The 21371-nt window shown below is 38.5% G+C and overlaps 2 protein-coding genes across 11 annotated transcripts in view; both read right to left on the bottom strand.

Annotated features, from left to right (window-relative positions):
• The window catches only part of Golga1 (golgin A1), a 48766-nt gene extending 43292 nt beyond the window's left edge, over positions 1-5474 (bottom strand). For 6 of the 7 annotated variants that reach the window (XR_003835554.2, XM_021155479.3, XM_029472428.2 and 3 more), the window contains exons 1-3: positions 5360-5474; positions 4615-4663; positions 3243-3505 (exon numbers count right to left, since the gene is read on the bottom strand). Coding sequence is in view for 6 of the 7 variants with exons in the window: in XM_021155479.3 (XP_021011138.1) it covers positions 3243-3377 (135 nt within the window). In the remaining variant the exon portion in view is untranslated. Of the gene's footprint in view, positions 1-3242; positions 3506-4614; positions 4664-5315 lie in introns of all 7 variants that reach the window. The other variant, XM_021155478.3, reaches the window with a different exon arrangement.
• A 710-nt stretch (positions 5475-6184) lies between these two features.
• Positions 6185-21371, bottom strand: part of Scai (suppressor of cancer cell invasion) — a 120202-nt gene continuing 105015 nt past the window's right edge. For 3 of the 4 annotated variants that reach the window (XM_085834946.1, XM_021149052.3, XM_021149060.3), the window contains 3 exons: positions 20284-20457; positions 19987-20087; positions 6185-15086 (listed from right to left, as the gene is read on the bottom strand). In XM_085834946.1, coding sequence (XP_085691072.1) covers positions 14940-15086; positions 19987-20087; positions 20284-20457 — 422 coding nt within the window. In that variant the 3' untranslated portion in view covers positions 6185-14939. Of the gene's footprint in view, positions 15087-19986; positions 20088-20283; positions 20458-21371 lie in introns of those variants that run through there. The other variant, XR_003835591.2, reaches the window with a different exon arrangement.

The raw sequence follows: 21371 nt of genomic DNA, 5'->3' as shown, positions 1-21371 counted from the left end.
AGAACAAGTTGCTTTATTACTGTGAATGAGAGATCCTAGGCTCTAGCACTGTGCTAAACATTAGGAACAGTGGTGAAACAGGCTTTTCTAAAACAGCAGTAGCAACAACAGAGGCTGATTATGAAATACTTACTAAGAACTAGGCCCTATAGGATTTCTATAGGAAATACATATTTCCTAGATGTATGGATGTTTTGCCTACATGCATGTCTGTGCATCACATGTGTACAGCATCTCTCAGCAGACATTTTCCAAGTATTGTCACAGCTCAGTTCTTGGGGAACAGAGTATAATCTGTAGGAGTTGCAATTTCCCCATCTTTCCCCTGACGATGGCAGTCAGTGAAAATATACACTGAGTAGTCCTGGCATATCACCCAGCCTAGGGGATGGTTTGAGAGACCCCTGACATATACTTTAATAGTAAACATAGATCCTATTTATATTCCTGCTTCACAGATAAGGGAACTAAACAAAGAAAAGTGAAGGAATCTGTCCACTGTCACACAGTAATAATGCAGCAAGAAATGAAATTTAGCTTGGTAAGGTGTCACCTGTCTTTAATCCCAGTCCTCAGGAAGCAGAGTCAAGGAGATCTCTTTGAGACTGAGGCCAACCAGGCCTACCAAGTGAGACCATGTTTCAAGAGAAAAAGAAATAAAGCCCAGGTCTCCGTTTCATGACTGACCTGTGTGAGTTAAGTGCTTCACCTTATTGCCTTTCATAGAACTCCTAGTTTTGTTGGAGTAATTGTCAAGTGAGTCAGCACTAGTAATTCAGAGTAGCAGGCACTACTACTGAGAAAAGAGAAAATATGCACCACACTCAGAAGGAAAGGGTCAGGGCCCAAGGGGCTTTCTAGAAGTAACATGAGAGGAAAATCTCCAAAGGATACCCAAGAATCTGTCACAAGAACACAGAATTAAAGAGAGCAACACATTCCTGAGAGAGTAAATAGGATAGGCAAACAATTCTTGGCAGGAAGCACTTTGTTTCAGAAAGTTCAGTAAATTAAATATGGATCTAGTATAGGGTGTAAGAAAGTTGATTAAGATCAAGTTGGATAGGTAAGCTATGACAATACCATCAGTTTATATACCACAATAATGAGTTGCTGAAAATGAGGAAAAAGTTACCAAGTTTTAAGCATTAAGAGACATGAATAGATTTACTTTAAAGATTATCTTGAGGAAAAGCTACTTGAGACAGGAAAAAAGGCACCTTGGGTAAAAGGTAAACACAAGTAACACACTTGTAGATGGAATAGAGAGGGGAGTTTTAGAGACATTTGGGAAATGGAATCCAAATAGCTGTTGACTGATTATGCACTAAAAAGACAAAAGGAGGAGGGTTCTAAAAAGCCTTTATGGCTTCTGTTCAAGGACTTGGGCAGATGAAACTTCATGTTTAAAGTTGTAGTTAAGGAGTCCAATTTGTTCACTTTGAATGAGAGATGACACAGGAAAGATGTCTGTTTAGAGAAATATACTGTTGGATATAAGCGATCAGAGATAGGGGGTGAGGATCAGACTATATAATTAAATTCAAATAGGTTACTGGAAAAGTCTCAAAGCCAAGTAGTCCCTAAATTCAAGTCAGTCTCTATGCTGGAACAGACTGTAGATGACAGACTTCATTTATCATCAACATGAAGGGAAAGCAGGTCCTTCTGCTAAATTCTTCAGTGAGGCGATCAAATAGCCATTCCCATGTTCTGTTTGTTATAGGAGCCAATGCTAATCTTTATCTTGTCATTTTATTGCTCCACTCCAATAACCTAATAGCTTTTACCATGTAATACGACCTGGATTCAGGTAGAGGAAGAAAAGAGAAGACTCAGCTGACCGTGGAAACAATTCAAATGTCAATCACCGAAGAAGAAGGATAAGACACGGCCTTTCAAATGGTGGCATTTTAGTAAAGGTAAAAATAAATGAGTCAGACCTCCAGGGAACAAAGATGCACTTTGGGAAAATGTTGAGTTAAAGAAAAAAAAAAGGGTAAGCCCACGAAGAGTATGACATATCCTTTTCATAAGCCCCAAAATACAGTTTTAAATAATAAATTATGAGCTCAAACATAAATGTTTAAATATTTTATAAAGCAAGAAAATGATAAACACAAAGTTTAGGTTACTGCCTTTCTGGCACAGTTGGGGAATTTGGAAGTAGCACCTAAGTGGCGTTAACAGCATTATTAACGTTCTACTTCTTACATGGGCACTAGAGTTGCTTCATGACTTACACTTTACATACACATTGCTCTTTACATGCTTTCTCTCCTCGCAGACCTGGAGAATAAACCTGCTTTTATGTTATATATATTCATATATAAGAATATGTCAAGCACTAAAATTCCTTAAAGAATCATTTAACTTAGTATAATCCTCAAGCAATTCTCTTTCCTGATAAAAGCAGCATACTGTGAAATCCTACCAAACACACACACACACACACACACACACACTTTATGAACAAAATAGGATACTGAACCCATAGTGATAATTTTCCATCAACTTTCCCAATAAACTGCACTCTGGCTAATTCAAGACCACAATTCACAGACAGTGACTTAAAATTTATGTGCGTATGGAGCAAACAAGATATACATAATACATTCATTCATTATTCATTTATTTATTTTTTGCTTTTTGGGGGGGTGGGGATGATAGGATTTTTCTATGTAGAACTAGTGCTGTAGATGAGGCTGGCCTCAAACTCAAAAAGATCCATCTGCTTCTGCCTCTCAAGTGCTGGGATTAAAGCTATGTATCATCGCACAGGGCAAGATGTAAATTTTAATAGAAAATTAGATCAGAGACAGGGAGTGAGGATCAGACTATGTAGATGCACACGTTATATAAAAGGAAAAACAAAATACATGAGGGGAAAAATGGATAAAAAATAACAAAGCAAAGGCTAGTAAGAATGAAAGATGAGCAGGGCAGTGGTGACGCATGGCATGCCTTCAATCTCAGCACTTGGGAGGCAGAGGCAGGTGGATTTCTGAGTTCGAGGCCAGCCTGGTCTACAGAGTGCAGAGTGAGTTCCAGGACAGCCAGGACTACACAGAGAAAAAAAAAAAAAAAAAAATGAAAGATGAGAGATGCAGAGTTTTCTATATCTATAAACTAGAAAAAGCACAAAAGAATCTAAAAACTTTTACTGGAAAGATTCCTTGTAGTGGTACTTAGGAAACATATACTGACTCTATCAAACATTCAAAGAAAGAGAAGACACTTACAAAATCATCTCCAGAGTCAGCTCCCATGGAGGCCACAGACTCCTTGCTCACAGAGCGTGGGATCCTTGTTGTGCCGCCTGGTCTCTGAGCAACAGCAGTCTCTTCTGCAATTTTCTTCTTTAGTTTTGCAAACATTTTTGCTGTGTGGGTATCTTTCAGGGTTAACTAACCCCTAGACTTCTCAGTGAATGAAATTCATTCACACCTCCAGGCTAGCTGCATCCCACTTAAATGTGGGCCATAGAATTTTGGCAACACAAGATCTATAAATCAGATGAAGGAGATAGCTCCAAGTTAAATAGCTGTCAGATTCAGGCTTCAAAAGTGGTTTCATAATAAGTATACACACACACACAATAGAACATAATTATTAAACATTTAGAAACACTCAGGTGCCTCACTTACATATATGAATAAGGGCATCTGGTCTGAAGGAGGCAGAATAACCTGCCAGGACTGTATGGCTAAGTATATCAGGCTAGTGTCTGGACACAGAGCTGACTCATCAACCTCAACCTTTTGTTTTAGCAATGGCACATGAAAAAATTTCCAGGTCAACAACATGTAATTATGACTTAATGTTTCAAATCTTTCTTCTAATAATATATTTAATAAGAATTTAGTGGTTTTTTTTTTCCCTTCCTTAAGTCAAAAGATACAAAATATGCAACTCAGTCTCTGGTTTTTAATCAGGTGCTTCCTCCTGGGGGGAAAAGTTACAACATAGAAAAAAACGACCAAGAACCCAGACTAACTATAGTCATCAGTTACCCTTTAACTTTTCACACCCATGTGGAAATGTATAATTTTCTTTGTGCTTGATAATATTACATCTAGCCACAATTTCTTCCATATGATAGTTAACATGAGATTCAAAATTTCTTTCCTTCAATGGTACGTAAAACATTACTGGGCCAGGTATGGTGGAGCAGAGGCAAAAGGATCTCTGTAAGTTCAAGGCAAGTCTAGTCTACACAGCTCCAGGTCAGTCAGGGAAGGCTGCATACTGAGATCTTGTCTCAAAAACAAAACAGCCCGGGCGGTGGTGGCTCACGCCTTTAATCCCATCACTTGGGAGGCAGAGGCAGGTGGATTTCTGAGTTCGAGGCCAGCCTGGTCTACAGAGAGAGTTCGAGGACAGCAGCCAGGGCTACACAGAAAAACCCTGTCTCGAAAAGCCAAAACAACAACAAAAAACCAAACAAAACAAAGCAAACTCCTACTGTTCTGTTTCAACCTTATCTTTTCACTTCTGTGAAGGATACATTCTGTTGTAAGATGACAGGTGACTCCTTACCACTTCAGATTATCCATTAAGCCTATGAAATCCTTCAAAACTTTACCCCCAATATCTGTAAACCACTGTACTCACCTGTCTTATCTACTATATTTAAAAGAGTCTGGAGGTCAAAGTCACTGCCCTGTGTAAAAACAAAGATAAAATAGGTTGGATATTTCAAGTGCAAGATGAAAACGTTCAGCGGGAGCAGGACAAAAGAAGGGGGGGCAGGGCTGAATAAGTGGGCAAATACACCTTGCCACTATTGTACTACTGTCAGCGAGACGCTCCTCAGTCCCAGTGGGCAGCCTAAGAATTTCACCTTTAAGCAGAAAGAATTTCTTCTAGCACTGGTGCCAACACTCATGTCTCCCTAGGAGTTCTGAGCAAAACATCTTGAATTAGTTGCCGGCTTCCCAGTGCCAATATTTAGTTTTCAGCTGATTCTCACAGCTGGTCAGGCTTGTGGTCTGGTCCCTGAGCCCTTATTCGCACTAAGTTGCTAGAACGACAGCAAAGTTCAGACAGATGGTTATGGTTCAGAGGTGCAGGTCACGGCGATTTGGATCCCACTCCCTCTGGCTCGCTCTGGAGCCGCGGCCCTACTAGGGCTGTCAACCAAAGGAGGGGCTCAACCTCTGTTTGACAGCAGGGCGACTGCGCCCCTGAAAAGAGTGGTGGCTTGGCTTAGGTCGCGCAGGGCAGCTCCAGACCCCCAGGCCAAGGGTGCCGCCTTCGCCCCGAGTCCCCCGGCACCGCCCCCAGCCCTGAGTTGGGGTCCATCGTGTCCCCACCTCCCGGTAGACCGCCGGAGGCCATGGGAGAGAGGGAGGCCTACTTGCGTCCAGGGACTCCAGTAGTGCACTTGCTGTGTGGGAGCAGCCACGCCTCCGCGGACTCTCGAGGGCGCTTGGCCCCCACCTCAGGCCGACGAGCCGAGCACCGACCCGGAACCGCACGTTTGCCGCGCGCCGGAAGTGGCAGCGCGTCGGCTTGGTTCTCCGCGCGCGCATGCGCCCGTGTGCGATTCAGCGGCGCGCAAGCGGGATGCTTGGGCGGTTGGTCTGAAACGGCTACGGGGCGCGGGCACCTCTACCTGTGCTGGCCGGCCACTGCCACGTCAGCGAGAGGCACCGCAACCTGGCCGCCCTGGATCGGCACCTTCACTTCTGAAGAGGGAGGAGCCCGTGGCGTGCGGTACCCCAGGGCCAGCTTTGGGGCTACAGGAAAGTCTATGCTCCCAAAAACGACACCGGGCACCTTTCCATCCGAGTTGCTGTCGATCATGTTTCATACAACTGAAAGAAGTTTCTAGAACCTTTTATCCTAGTTCTGTCCAAGTAAGATTTTCATATTTCTCAAGTTTCGAGCTACGCATTGTACATTATAGCAACTTCAGTCCTGCCCTAGAAGCAACCCCAGCCTGTTTTGTTGATTCCATCTATTACAGTTTCCTCTTGTCCCAGTTGTAGCAACCAGGCAGGGAGAAAACAAATACTTTATGAACAGTAATCTCAATCTACAAAATAGTTATACGCGTTAATCTGTAACTCAAGACAGCTAGAAGCGCCTAAGATTTACCCCAAACAAGGAAACAACTGTCAATGATACTAAAGAAATACACAGAACTTTAAGCAAATAATGTTTATTTTTATATTGCTGATACACTTAATATATACGTGATTCAAGATACAAAATTCATTTACAAGAGTTCACACTAGATGAATGTATACACATTCCTAGAGAATATCAATGCAAAATTCTTTATTACACTGACCACAAAAACAAAACAAAAAAAAACCCCACAGATATTCTGTAATCTTGTTATTTAACAAACATCAAAACAAAGTTTTATTTTCCATCCTAGTATTTATGTGCCCTCAAAGTGACAGGCACTGTGTAACAGTTAAGAATATTGGAACGCCTATGGAATCTGCTCTGTAGAATCACAGTGTTTACTCTGAAATTCATGTAGTGAAGAAGTGAAAGGCTCACATTGTTTATGACAAATCACATACACCAGAGTTAAGTGATCAACTCAAGAAAATAAATGTTCAAGAACTTGACAATTCCTAAGGTCTATAAAATGTTTACTGTAACAGACAAAACCAGAAAATGACTGCTGGAAAGGAACAAAACCAAATTAAAATCCTTAAGAGAATGTATGGTTTAAGCAATTTAGAAACACCACAGACAAGACTTTTACAAATGTTCAAGTCAAATGATACAATAGAATTTTCCCCTTAGTCACTGTGGTAAAGTCTCTTCTTCAAAATTGACCAGTAACACATAAAATTTGTGAATCTAAACAATCTACTGCATATCAGAGCTGACTGACAGGTTTATTTGAAAGTATTAACTCACAATACCCAAATTCTAATACAAATGAACAAGACTGTCTCATCAAGGATCATAGTGATGTGTGAACAACTAGATAGGCAATCAGCTTTATTTGTACGACAGAGAGCACTTGAATAAGGATTGTTACATGAAAACTGTTGTGCTTCAATCTGTTGAGAGCTAATAAATATAACTCTATAATCCCTACAGTGTTACAATTCTACAATTTCAGTTACAGACAAGCACATTAAAAATAAAAGTGTTTCACACTATTAGAAAGTCAAGTATAGTTTCTGCTATTTCAACAAGTGCATTTCTGCCTAACATAGTGTAGACAACAGATTCACCATTAGTTTCAGGGTAAAAGAAGATCAACAGAACTTTTTAAAAAAACCACCCAAAACCCTTGATTTAATTAACTTTTAGTGATACTTTGAATAAAGCTAATTGACACTAAGTCTTAAAATGGAAACTGCTCAGAAAATAACAAAGTTATCTAAAATTAGTTATACTAATCTTTACAGCAAAGTAAAAATATATGACTTCTAACTACTTCATCTGATTCAGTGACAAATGCAACTACTACTTATATTGGTGCTACAAAATGAGGGTAACTTTTCTGGGGAAATTCCTTCTCTTGTAATCTCTACTAAGGATTTCTTTAAGACCTTCCTGCTTCAATTTTAAGAATCCCACAACATACAGGACTCGAGCTGAAGAGCAAGGCTTATAAAAAAAAAAGTTTGGAAAACTAGCGATTATAGTCTATGTGGTAAAAAGAGTGTTTTTATGCAACTACAAATGGCCAAATAAATCAAGTTCTAAATTACTGTGTTGAACAACACAATGTAATTTAACGATATAATAACTCTTAAAAAACAAACCCATTCCTCAGGAAACAGTAACAGAACTTATAAGTAGTTTTTTTCCCCATAAAGACTTTAAAATACTCCACTGTATACTTTTAATTTAGGGGAAAAAAAAAAACCAGTGGCCTTTCTCTGTGGTTTGGAAATGTTTACCAGGGAAAGGGATAACATCATTTGACGTTTTATAATGGTTACTAATGCAAGTTTCGTGCTTGGAATTTTCATGCTATGAAAAATTCATAGTTCAAACTCTAATGTTTATAAATCAACTTTTGAACCAGGGACCAATGGACATTCATGACAGTTTTAAACAAGGGGGGAAAACAGTGATATATACAAAAGTATAAAAATTTAGTTACCATTCACTTCAGACTTATAAAAAAAAAACTAACCATAATTCCTCTCTTCAATTTGAAAGTGATGTAACTCAGTTCATTAATTTTCATTTCATAAGAATGAAAATTTAAAAAGTTAATCTAGGATCTGAAAAAAGTAAAATCTGAAATTAGTGATATTGCCACAAACAATACTACATATAAAAAAGTGATTGTCTTAGGAGACAGACTAGAATTGTCCACTTAAAAGGAAAAATATTTGCAATTTGTAGATTGTTTTGTGACCAAATTCAGACTGAGTCTGTAAGCAAAGCTGTCAAATGCAATGTAATATACTTTAAACTGTTTTTAAAACTGAATCTACTGCCAATATGATAAACAAAACAAACAACAATAAAAAAAACCCTCAAAACCACTGCTTTGAGTAGTCTGCAAACTTAAGTTTGAAAAGCACAAAAAGAAATAAAATATTTTAAAATTATGAAATGATGTTATAGTTATGAATAACAGTATTGTGTAAAAATGAAACTCTGATTTTCACTTAAGAAAACATACAAAATTCCAAAGAAAATACTTGTATGGTACCAAACTAGTTATACTTAATGCATTTATCCTTACCTAATTGTATATTCTTCTACGTTATTCCTTTCCTGTAAGTAGGTGATTGATTCCATCTTCACATAAATTATTCTCCATTAAATACAATGCATGTTGAAAATTACATTCTGGTGCTCAGAACTCAGTGAGGATGGAAGGCCTAGTCTGAGGAAGATGAATCATCTTACTTTTATTAACTCATGTGGTATCCGGTGTTGAGGAAAGACTAGGCGTTGACTGTGTGTGCATAAGCATTCAGGAGAAGCGGGGGAAAGGCTTGGTTGTCCCAGCAACTCATACTTTGCTGAACTGCAAAGTTACCAGCTTGTTACTGATTGGGGAGAAGTTACAGGCACAGTAGCAACATTGCCCTACTATGTTGTTTTTTTCTAAAGAAAATAAACACATAGGTGTCTTATATGCCTGTGCCTCACATGCAGGCAGTGTACATGCATGTAGTGCCCACAGGCCAGAAGAATCTATCAGATGCTCTGTAACTGGAGGTTGTGAGCAGCTATGTGTGTGTTAGGAATTAAACCTAGGTGTGGTGGGTGGTACATGACTCAGAAAGTGGAGGCAGGAGGATCTCTGTGAATTCCAGGCCAGCCTGGTCTACATAGGAAGGAAGCTCCAGGACAGCCAGGGCTACATAAAGAGATCCTGTCTCAGACAAGCAAAACACAAAGAGGAGCTCTTATTAACTGCCCAGCCATCTCGCCAGCCCCTGTTTTATGAATTTTAAACAACATAATATATGATCTGCCTCCTTCAAAAAAGTTTGGTTGTTAAAACAATATTAGAATCTGTGAACATTTTTTGATAGGATTTCTCAGGAAAAAAAATCACATTAATGTACCTTAATTTATTTCAGGAAAAAGATAACCTTAAGAGTATAATTGAAAAGTGTTATGAATAGCTGGATATTTTATTAACAATGGGGTAGGGGCAAATGCAATAATTTTAGAAGTGGTAAAATTGACTCAAACTGATTTTTCTCTTTGGAAAAAGTAGTAAGAGTGATTTGGTCTTTGGAAGAATACAGTAGAAAGTTGCCCTGGAGTTATTTTACAATGCAGAAATAACTTTATTCTTTATAGTAAATTTATCCAAGTGTGTCTAAACATCCCTTACATTCATTCATGCAAATAAACACATGAACTAAAAATATTGATATGCTGCAAAACCTAGACAAATTGGCACTGTACATATTTTCTGTAATTTTACTGTCTCCAACACCATCATCCCAAGTGTGTTATGATTTTTGAGCCAGGGTTTCCTGTGGCCCATGCTAATCCGAAACTTACTATGCACCAGAAGCTGGCCTCAAACTTCTAACTCCCCCTCCTAAGAAGTGGGATTACAGATACCCTCCCTGCCCCCACACAGCTAGAAGCCTAGGATTTTATAGCCTCTTAGGCACTTCATATTAAGAAATCTACTTTGTGTGTGAATATATGGTTAAATTGTACAGTAAAAGTATTCCCAGGGAACTCAGCAATAAAAATAAAGGCTCTGAATTTGCCGGAAGCATTTTTCAGATGAATGGACTTATCTTTGATATGCAATGCCAGCAAGAAAAGTTTACTTAGCCAGACAGCTGCTGTAGACACACACACATCAACAACCCAGTTCCCCTCTATCCAGTCCACTGAGGTTTGGCCTTTTTTTGCTAATGTCCCTTCTGCCTCACAGAGACACTTATAGAATGAGCAGACTGATGAAAAAAACTCAGAAATTAAAATTTAGCATCAGATATTATAATGATAAACATGGCTATTTCAACTTAAAAGACATTTCCTATTTTCAAGTGAGAGCAAAATAATTTTTTTCAATAGCCCTCAAAGTCCTACTCAGTACTAACACTCAAATATGGGCTAAGAAAAATAAAGAACTAATAGATTAAGACACTGCTGGTGTCTCAGATTCACAATCATAGTTTTTCAGGTTTCTAGCAAATATATCAATTTAAATGGAAGTTTGTAGATGACTTTAAAGCTGAGAATATGCAGCCTACTCTTAGTATCTTCATATCTTAATTTCAACTCCAAAGGAGCCCATTTTATCTCAGCACAAGCCCCTTAAAATTGAGGCTTGTGAAGGATATCCAGCCACAACCTAATTATAGTAGCATGAACAATGCCACTCTGATGTCCTCACAGAACTAAAATAAATCAGCCCACAATGGGTATAGGTATATAATATGCACACACTGCATCACTGCATACCAAGATATTTAAAAATATGTACACATATATACAAAAAGTTTACAGAGATTTCATATAGCATCACAAAAATATACACATGCCATTAAAATAAGAATTTCAAATAAATAAGTTCTAAAAAGAGCCTTCAACCTAAACACTCCTTAACTTCTCCAAATAAACATGAGAACAGAAAATACTCCCAAATCTCCAGGAGACTCAAGGCATTCAAATTCATATTCATAGTAAGCCTTCCACTCACACCGAGTGGACGGATGATTCTGGCAGTGGCCAAGTATGCAGACATTGGCACCTTAATGCATCTCCAGCCCAGAACATTCTCTAGTTATTGAGGTGATTCTAAGTCTCCACGGATAACTGAGACTTTTCAACTAGGTTGAAACCCCACCTCAGCCATAGGCAGAGACTGAACTTGGAGAAGAATGCTTCAGAAGATCTGTGTCTGATTCAGATTCTGAGCTGGACTTCTTCCTTGACACTAATGAAATTCAGTATCATTAGCTATTTAAGGGAATTCTATTACATGATGGAGGACAAAAAACAAAACCAAACTCTAAACTCAGACCTTGGGTCAGGAAAACCTCAAATAAGAACAAATTACACTTCAGTTCCCAAACTGTGAAACATTTTAACTTTGTTAAAAAGTATAAAGGGCACAATAAATTCTGTGCTTTGAAAGTTTTTGAGAGCACCGCTTCCTAGGAGGGATATACTTACATACAAAGAATATATACTGCCTAAAATCAAAGAAAAAAATCTGATTTTATAATTAATAAAAATGCTAGTGGTGGCTGATTCACTGGCATGAATATTCATTATACTGGGATTTAACCACAGAGCCTTGCAGATGCTAGGCAAGCACTCTATGATTGAGCCTTATCTTGACTGGTTTGAATTTCCAAAACAGAACAAAATCCTAATTTTTTTTGTTAAGATTATACAGCTCTAAGAATTTCCCTCCTGTTTATTACAGAAAGAACTTTAAGCAACTGGGCTGAGATGAGCTCGTGTTTGTTATGTCTACCACCAAATAACCAGTAGCTTCTGACATCTCAGCTTGCTTTCTATAAGACAGGGAAGGTTTAGTATCAGAAATACATGGATACAGAAAGAAAATCCTGTTGTGCTTCACTTTGCTTTGTGCATAACCAGTCTCTTACAGTCTGATTCTTCCTAGTTTGTTTATAGTGATTCTTAAGACACCAGAAACTTTATCAGAATCTACAGAAAAATTTGTGCAATTTGAGTACAAAAATGTTGCTCCCTTGGCTTTGCTTTTTTTAGTTTTACTATTTAAGTTTTTAAAAATTCTAAGAGTAAATGGAGCTTAAAATAGGCAAATCTATTTTTTTGCAAAAGGGTCTCATACTGTAGTGCAGGCTGATCTAGAGCTTACTCTATATAGCTAAGGATAGCCTTGAACTCCCGATGCTCTTGCTATACCTCTACGTACCAGGAATGGAAACCAGGGATATATGCATGCTAGGCAAGGTTCTAATACTAAGCCCGATCTTAATCCTCAAGGCAAAGATTTTTAAGTCTCCTCTGCTTACATTTCAATGCCATTAAAAAAATAATGTGGTATGTGTGACGTATGTTTGTTTTTATTTTTTAAGGCATAGATTTTTTTTTTTTAAAAGTTTCAAATTCCCTACTCCAGTTTTGCTTTCAAAAGATTTCAGATCTCTTAACAATTGTTTTTGAGGTGGACTTTTGCTATATAATCTAGGTTAGCTCTGACCTTGCAACCTTCCTGCCTTAGCCTCTTATGCACTGGGATTAAAGGCATGCACCACCATACCTAGCTCAAAATTGGTTCTATTGTTTTCTTTCTTAAAAATAAGTTTTTTTCCCCTAGTGATGAAGACCAAACACAGGATTTCTGAATACTAGCTAAATGCTCTACCAAGAAGCTACAACCTCAGTTTTGGTCCATTTTATATCTTTATCCACTAGTTAGGAACTGCATTTCTATTAGTTTAAGAACCCATGTTATAATCTAGTTTTACACTGGCATCTGCAACATACATTTTTTCTGACCATGGAAGGTCTAATTTCTCCAGAAAAATCACTTTAAGCAAGTCTCAAAACAGCAAAGTATGACCTAGGATTTTTTGGTTTGTTTTGAACCACCTTAGTAAACACGATATAGAAAGATGTTATAGTGCTAAAACCACACAGATCAACTTTTTTGGAAGCAATGGGGAGGAAATCAACACTTTTGGAATAAATGTTCCAAACTGTAGAATCACAAACAGGAATAGGATCTTAAGTGAGTTGCTCTATTTTATATGGAAGAGTGCTAAAACACAGATTATTTGTCTGTCAAAGGATATCATGCTCATTACTAGAAAAGCCAGGATTAGAACTCAGACCTCTTGCTTTAGAAACAAGTGGTCCTTAGGCTTAGCAAAAAAGAATAAAACACTGGTCAAGGCCACTTTAGATGTCAGGGAACAGGAAAGTATGCATTGTTGGTCAGTACTTAAGGGAACTGGAACAGAGGCCAGACATCTAATGAACATTTACTGCTACATTCCAGGAGGAAAGTTTAAAAAAGGAAAGTCATGATTTGCAAACAAATGGAAGTAGGCCTTTTAAAAAGGAAAAACCTTTATCTGGAAGGGCTCTTTCCAGATTAACCTTTTTCTAAGCTTTTAAAAATACTGTCTGAAAGAACATACAAACAATTTTAAAAGCAAATGAAACTTCCTAAGTCCCTGACCCAACCATAACCTGGACTTCACAAAGTAAGTGCACTGGAGCAGATATGGCCACAACTTACACCCACGTGATGCTCTAGTCTCTAGTTAAAATACCATATCAAAAATTTCCTTAGGGACACAGGAAAGAGGTACTGAAAACAACCACCTCATTTCTCTAGGAACTGTCAGGGATAGACACAGGCAAAAGACCCTACAATTCACAGATTTCTGAATTTAAATGTCATGCAGCCAAGAGAGGCCAGGAAGGAAAAACCTTCACAGCTAGGACCTTTGAGATTATCAAGGAGATGGAGGGGAAGGACATACAAAAACGTTTATATTACATACTGAGTCCTATTTAAAATAATAAGACTTGTGCATGAATATAAAATAACAAAACACAGGGAGTTTTAGTATCTTCCAAATTGTTAAAGCAAAATTAACTCACGATTTACTTTCTTAACACCCAGTTATCCTCAACTCACATGGAGTCTCTAACATCCATGCCTTGGAAACTTGAATATGAAAAAAGATTAGAAATTGTGCAGTGGATATACCAAGGAATCAATTATAACACTGTTTAAAACCAACCAACGAAGAATCTGTGTAGATATCCTACTATGAAACCAATGACTTGATTTTTGGCTGAGATACTTAAAAGTATTTTCCTTTGCATTTTTAGCATTCAAAGACCACAGAGAAAAGTAAATATGCAAACAAATCATAATAGTACTCATTCTAAATATCTGTCATCTTAAAGTTCCAATTTAAAATTTAATTTCCAGATGCAAACAATTCTAAATAGGTTCTAAAAATTTAACATCATTTAATGAAATTCAGAGATCTCAAGACATCAGTTTGTACATCAGAGAGTAACTTATTGTCCTACCGATTAGTGTGAAGTGAAAAGCAACTCCACAGAAGGGCTCTGCTCTTGACTTTCAGTGGTTCACGTGGCCAGTTTCACCTCTACAAACAATTAGGTATTTCCCAAATCCAGACACTTACAGGTCCAAGTTTAACTTATGGATTGTCCTCATTATGGAAAAATAAACAATTATGTTCTTCTTAAGGTGGCAACAGTAACTATTTGAATGTGGGGGTAGATGTTGGAGGTAAGTATCTAATGCCAAAACCAAAAAAATAAAAATTTCAAGATTGAGACTTTAAAAGACTTGAAAGATTATATTTTAAAAGTTACCCTAAAAGTTTGAACTTTTTTCAGTTTGCTTTTAAAATGGTGTTTCCTAAATCCAAAAATAAAAACCAAGTAACACACTATGTCATTACATTAAAAAACTGCACCATTTAAAATCTGTGGAAAATGAAAAACTGTTAAACAAGAGGGTTTTAATAGTCATCCATAGAATTCTCAAAGAAGATGTTTCGAACATCCAGAATCGAGGCCAATTCCAAAATGTGCTTCTGAAGGTGAGGATTCTCCACGGTTTCATCCCTTGGCAGTTGTGGATAGGATTCTGGGTAATTTCGAGTTTCCTGGTAAATAAGGAAAGTCAGGTTCACAGAGTGCTGGGAGGAAATTACTTGGCTTAACAGTATTAAACGTTAAGTTAAATGTTTATTTTCTTCTCTTACCAGTTATTATTACTAGTATTTTTGTTTATTTTGTGACTTTTAGACAGGATCTTGTTATTCCTCAAACACGTGGTAATGTTCTTTTGTTAGCCTTCTGGAGATCACATTTGGCTACTGTACTGAATTACTAACAAGTGACAATTTTAACCTCTTAATATAGCTTCATGTGGGCTAGCTTAATATATTAGCATACTGAATTATTTCACAAATATCTGCTAACCTTTATGACTGTTAGGCTCTATATTCTATACCATCAAAATTGATACAAATTCTCAGAAAGATCCACTATGGGACTAAACAAGCCCCGCCACCCAAAACTCATTGCATGTATGAAAAAAGCTGTAGTAGAAATCAAAATGTGTAAAAAGACAAAATCTAAAATAAAAACTTCCAGAAGAGAAAAGAGAAAAAAACCTTTGTAAACTTAGAACAGAAAAGATTTCTTAGGTACCTGAAGAAAACAAACCAAACACAAAAGAAAGCCTAATTAGTTGAATTTCCTCAGCATTTAAAAGCCTAGTCTTCAAAAACTTACTGTTAAATGGAAAGATATTCCCCACCACTCCTGATGAGTGAGATGCAGACTGAACCCACCCACCGCGACGGCACCCAGTGCAGCCTGTACACAGCACCTTTCATACCTTGCCAAGGGAGGGTTTAATGACTTGTTTTGAAAACTAGTCTGGTCGTTTCTAGAAATGGAACACACTACAACTTTCTGCCAATAAAACTCAAAAAGTGGGAAGGGGCAAGTGGTCCTGATGGACAGTACAGTAAGAAGACACATTCTACAAAGTGAACTCACACTGGATGTCAAACAACCACGAAAGAAAAGCAAACTAGTCACAGGAGACACTGGGTCATGCCAGTGGAGAGGACAAGTGTCGTAGTCAGGGTGTCTATTCCTGCACAGACATCATGACCAAGAAGCAAGATGGGGAGGAAAGGGTTTATTCAGCTTACACTTCCATACTGCTGTTTATCACCAAGGAAGTCAGGACTGGAACTCAAGCAGGTCAGAAAGCAGGAGCTGATGCAGAGGCCATGGAGGGATGTTCTTTACTGGCTTGCTTCCCCTGGCTTGCTCAGCCTGCTCTCTTATAGAACCAAGACTACCAGCCCAGAGATGGTCCCACCCACAAGGGGCCTTTCCCCCTTGATCACTAATTGAGAAAATGCCTTACAGTTGGATCTCATGGAGGCACTTCCTCACCTGAAGCTCCTTTCTCTGTGATAACCGCAGCCTGTGTCAAGTTGACACATAAAACCAGCCAGTACAACAAGGAGTAGGAATAGAGGCAGGGCAGCCATGTCTGAGTTTCCTAATAATTACCTCTGAAGAGACTGAAAATAAAAAGATCTTGTGTTTCCATACAAGTTGAAAATTTAAAGTTACTGACCAAGCTGAAGCCTAGTGGTAAGTCAGCAATAAAAAAAAAAAAAAAAGTTTAATTGGGAAGGGCCACGTTGCATGGTCCCATTTATTTATTTTTTTTACAAAGATTTTTTATTTTATTTATGTGAGTACACTGTCCCTGTCTGTCTTCAGCCACACCAGAAGAGTGCATCAGATCCCATTACAGACGGCTGTGAGCCACCATGTGGTTGCTGGGCATTGAACTCAGGACCTCTGGAAGAGCAATTGGTGCTCTTAACCACTGAGTCATCTCTCCAGCCCACATAAAAGACACTTTTTACTAAAGTCTTTTCTGTATGTGAGGAACATAACAAAAATTCAAAGCCAAAACTGAAAATCTGCAAAGACTCACACAAGGTCTTCTACTTTGTATTGAAGCAGAGTTTCATTGATAGCTACATTACAGCTGTCCAGGGGATCAGCAACAACAGAACAATGGACTACTACTCAGAAACAAAATAAACTGAGTAGAGCTGGAGGGACAGCTCAGTGGTTTAGAACACTTGTTGCTTTTGTAGGGGATCTGGGCTTGGTTCCCAAAACCATCCCAAACTCCAGTTCTAGGAGATCTGATGATATCTTCTTTCTTCTATGGGCACCAGACATTCATGTGGTACACATATACGCACGCAAGCAAAACACTTATACACACACACACATAAAAATAATGACAAACAAGCTAGTGATATATGAAACAAAAAAATGCACTAATCTTAGTAACAGCTTTATACAATACTCTATCCAATGTGATTCAGGTTCATGATACAGCAGTGTAAAAACTATCATCTGAGTAGCTCTGTGATGCAGTGGTCCCCAGACTCCCCAGAAGGGTAGAGAGGAAAACATTCTGGAATGATGCTGTTGTATGGTGTAGTAGAAGTTTGCATCCACAATAATACTATGTATACAGTGGTATACTTCAGCTTTTTGCGTTTCACTGTAAGCATACATTGTGGGGCATACCTATAATCCTGGCACCAGGAGGCTGAGGCAGGTGGATAAGAAGTTCAAGGCCAGCTTGGACTACATGGTGAGACTATATCAATTATACAAAGCCAAGCTAGAAACAAGATGCAGGTATGTGGCAGAATACTTTGAAACTACAAGTTGTAGAAAGCTTTAAACCAAAACAACCCCCCCCTCAAAAAAAAAACCTCCCTAATGTTCTGTAGTGAAGCAAAAAAAATTAAAACCCAAAAACCCTGAATACCAACTTGGCCAGGACTCAGTTCAGTGCATTCTCTCAAATCTTATTAGAAAACTTACTGCAGTAAATATAGTATAACATGAAGACCTGCATCTGGACAATGTGGAGAGAACAGGATTGTGGTGCATTCCATCCTAAACAGATGTCTTCATTAATCCACCCCCAGGTGCTGGGATGACCTTTCTTCACATCGTATGAAGGTGTGTAACTGTATTTTCAGTTGTTAATTCTTGGCAGAGAGTTACATGCTGGCAGGATTTTGGTAACGTCATATCTATGGCCCATCACCCAGTTTTCCATATGTAAATGCTTGTCTTTCCTCACATGCCCAAAAGATGAACCCTCATTGCCTAAAGGCAACCCTAAGAGAAGGATCTGGCAATGTCTTGCTGCTGAGTGGTACATACCTTTAATCCCAGCACTTGGGAGGTGGAGGCAGGCGGATTTCTGAGTTTGAGGTCAGCCTGGTCTACAGAGTGAGTTCCAGGACAGCCAGGGTTACACAGAGAAACCCTGTCTCCAGCCCCCCCCCCCCAAAAAAAAAAGTTAGAAGCTAGCTGAGAGTCTGCCCCAGCTAAATGATAAATGCTTTAAGCTATCTAGGAAGCCTCATGCTTAATTAAATAGAGACCTGGTCCAAGAAAGCACTATAATACCCAGAGCTCAGGGATCTATGCAGACAAAGAGGTGAAAAGCTGGAGAGATGGCTCAGCAGTTAAGAGCACTGACTGCTCTGTTCTTTTGAGAGTCCCTGAGTTCAATTCCCAGTAACCACATGGTGGCTCACAACCATCTGTAATGGGATCCAGTGCCCTCTTCTGGTGTGTCTGAAGACAGCTACAGTGTACTCATATATGTAAAATAAATAAATCTTAAAAAAAAAAAAAAGAGGTGAAAAGACTTTCTAGACACACAGGTGTGATATACACATGAGCTCACAGAGACTGATAGATGCAGAAGGACTAGCACAGGTACGAACCAGATAAAATCCCAACCCCAATCAAGAACCTCTTTGTAATTGTCACCTTCTGGGAAAAGGAAAATGAGTTTTCTACAATGATGTATTACTATGTTTATCTATCATACTCCAGGACACGTCCCATGGCCAAGAGTAGCCGGCCAATATAAAACATGTATTTTGTGTGCATTTTGTTTTGTTTATTATTACTATTCTTTGTCTTACTGATCTTTTTATTCATTGTTAGTTTTTTTAAACAAAGTCTCACCATGTAGCCTTGGCTGGCCTGGAGCTCACTATGTAGACTAGGTAGGCCTCAAACTCATAGAGATCCTCCTGATTGCCTCTTGAGTGCTGAGGTTAAAGGTGTACACCAACTATTACTGTATCATTTATACAATAATAAACATCTGGAAGCAATCCAAATATCTATTATTGGCAGAATGGTAAGTAACTGAGTCAATACTAAAGAATGCAAACTGTAATCAACATGGCTCATTGTAGCAACATGCCATTCATACATGTACATACATATACATGTACTTGGGCATATATGTATTTTATTTTTTAGTAGTGCTGCTGATTGAACTCAGGACACTGTGTGTGTGTGATGTGGGCATTTTACCACTGGGCTATATCTCTAGCCCTTAGAATACCACTGACAGAAATAAAGCAATATAAATCCAGTCATATGCTAGACAGAAATGAAAATATACAAGGTTTTAATAAAAGGCAAATGGTTACACCACTTAGAGGATCAGTTGCATTTGAGGGGAGATTTGGCAGGACCCACAGCAGTATCCCCAAGTAAAGACAGTGTCTTATATATCCCAGCCTACCCTCGAACTCAGTAGGTAGCCAAGGGTGACCTTGAACTTGGACCTCTACCTCTGAAGTACTGGGAATTAAGCAGCTCATAAAACTGTTCCTAATGGGAACATGTGCCACAGTATTGTTAATCTTTTTCTATCTATTAGTTTCAGCTTTTCGAGATAACTTTTTACTGTGACTTCCAGGCTGACCTTGAACTTCTGAGTTCTGGTATTACAAGCATGCACCACCATGCCTATAATACTACTCATCTTAATGCTACACATGTTTACTTTTAAATACTATTCTGTATCTATTTAAACTTTATTTAACATAAGTAAAATATAATAAAAAACACTCAATAACAAATTAAAATGGTGAACTTGGTTTTTAATGGTTCTCTGCCTACCCGAAAGGCCTTGTGCATCCTCATGGTGGCTGAACAGAAGACAAACCTTGTGAGAAGCAATCGAAGAAATTCATCTCCAAAAAACTGGAGGAAGGCCTGATCTGCAGAGAGGAAGCAACAGGGAAAGGAGGTGACATGAAAATGACACTTCAATAGGAAACTAAGTTAAGGAAAGGCTTCATGACTTTCATATCTGGGATAAGTACCTTTAGAACAACCTATACAATACATAGCAGGAAAGCGTTTACGCCACTACAGTAAGCTTTGGTTAAGTGTTCAGGTAGATTAGCAGGGTACCTATTGAACGTGAATGGGTCAGTAGCTGGGCAATATCACGGTTGATTTTTCGAAGATATTCTTGACACTTTTCCCACAGGCCTCTACGCATGCTTGACAATCCAGACACAAATAGGAAGGCCATTAGAGGATTGTTCAAAAAGAGCGTGAAGAGGCTACCTCGCTGAGACTGATCTGTAATAACAAACATGTTACATACAGACAAGAGTTTTACAAAGGGTTAGCAAACACATGAGGAATATTTTAATATACTGATAATATGTAAAATTAAAGCTGTATCAGTAAATCACAATTCAAGAAGCTTCTTCCTGAAGCTATGAAAACACATCCTAGGCATATTTCCATCTAAATAAAATAAAAATACAGTCTCCTTCATTATGAATGATAAACACATTCCTTATTATCTGAACAACAACTAGCCAACTTCATCTGAATGTGGCAAGTGTTGACCATGAAGCATCCATGATGTAAGTATTTGATGAGCATCTGATTTGCATACTTTCATGATTTGTTGTCTTCTCTGTAACCCAGGCAGGCCCTTTTTGAGATAGGGTCTTATGGAGCCTAGGCTGGCCTTGAACTCATGAAGTAGCTAAGGACAACACTGAACTCCTGATCCTCCTGTCTTTTTTACCTCCCAAGTGTGGGATGATATCACTTCTGGCTTTCTGGCTGGCTCTTCAATGCCAACATTTTCTTTCTTTGGCCCTACATACTACAATCTCACCAACTCTTAGGATATTAGTTGCTACTCATGCTCACAGATGTCTAATTTTCAAAGACTACAGCTGAATTCTCTAGTTCCGGCTCTGTACTGTCCTGTGACCCACTGTACACAAGGGCTGACTGCTCCAAACTAAGACTATGAATGCATCCCAGACTTCAATGTCTTAGTAAAAAAAGGCATACTGTTAATAATACTTGTAGCTCTGTAACTTATCCTACTTTTCTACTGAACAGCGCTAGGCTATTTTCAACTTCATTGAGTTCAACATATGCTTCCCCTACAGTTCTTTAATGCAGGTTCTCATTAAGACTCAGGATTTCTACCAATACCTGAGCTACAGACTCCTGTCTTCTTGCTCTCT

Source organism: Mus caroli, unplaced genomic scaffold, assembly GCF_978045245.1.
Source record: "Mus caroli unplaced genomic scaffold, Mus_caroli_1 scaffold_2, whole genome shotgun sequence".
Lineage (NCBI taxonomy): Eukaryota > Metazoa > Chordata > Mammalia > Rodentia > Muridae > Mus > Mus caroli.
This window is presented reverse-complemented; position numbering and strand designations above follow the sequence as displayed.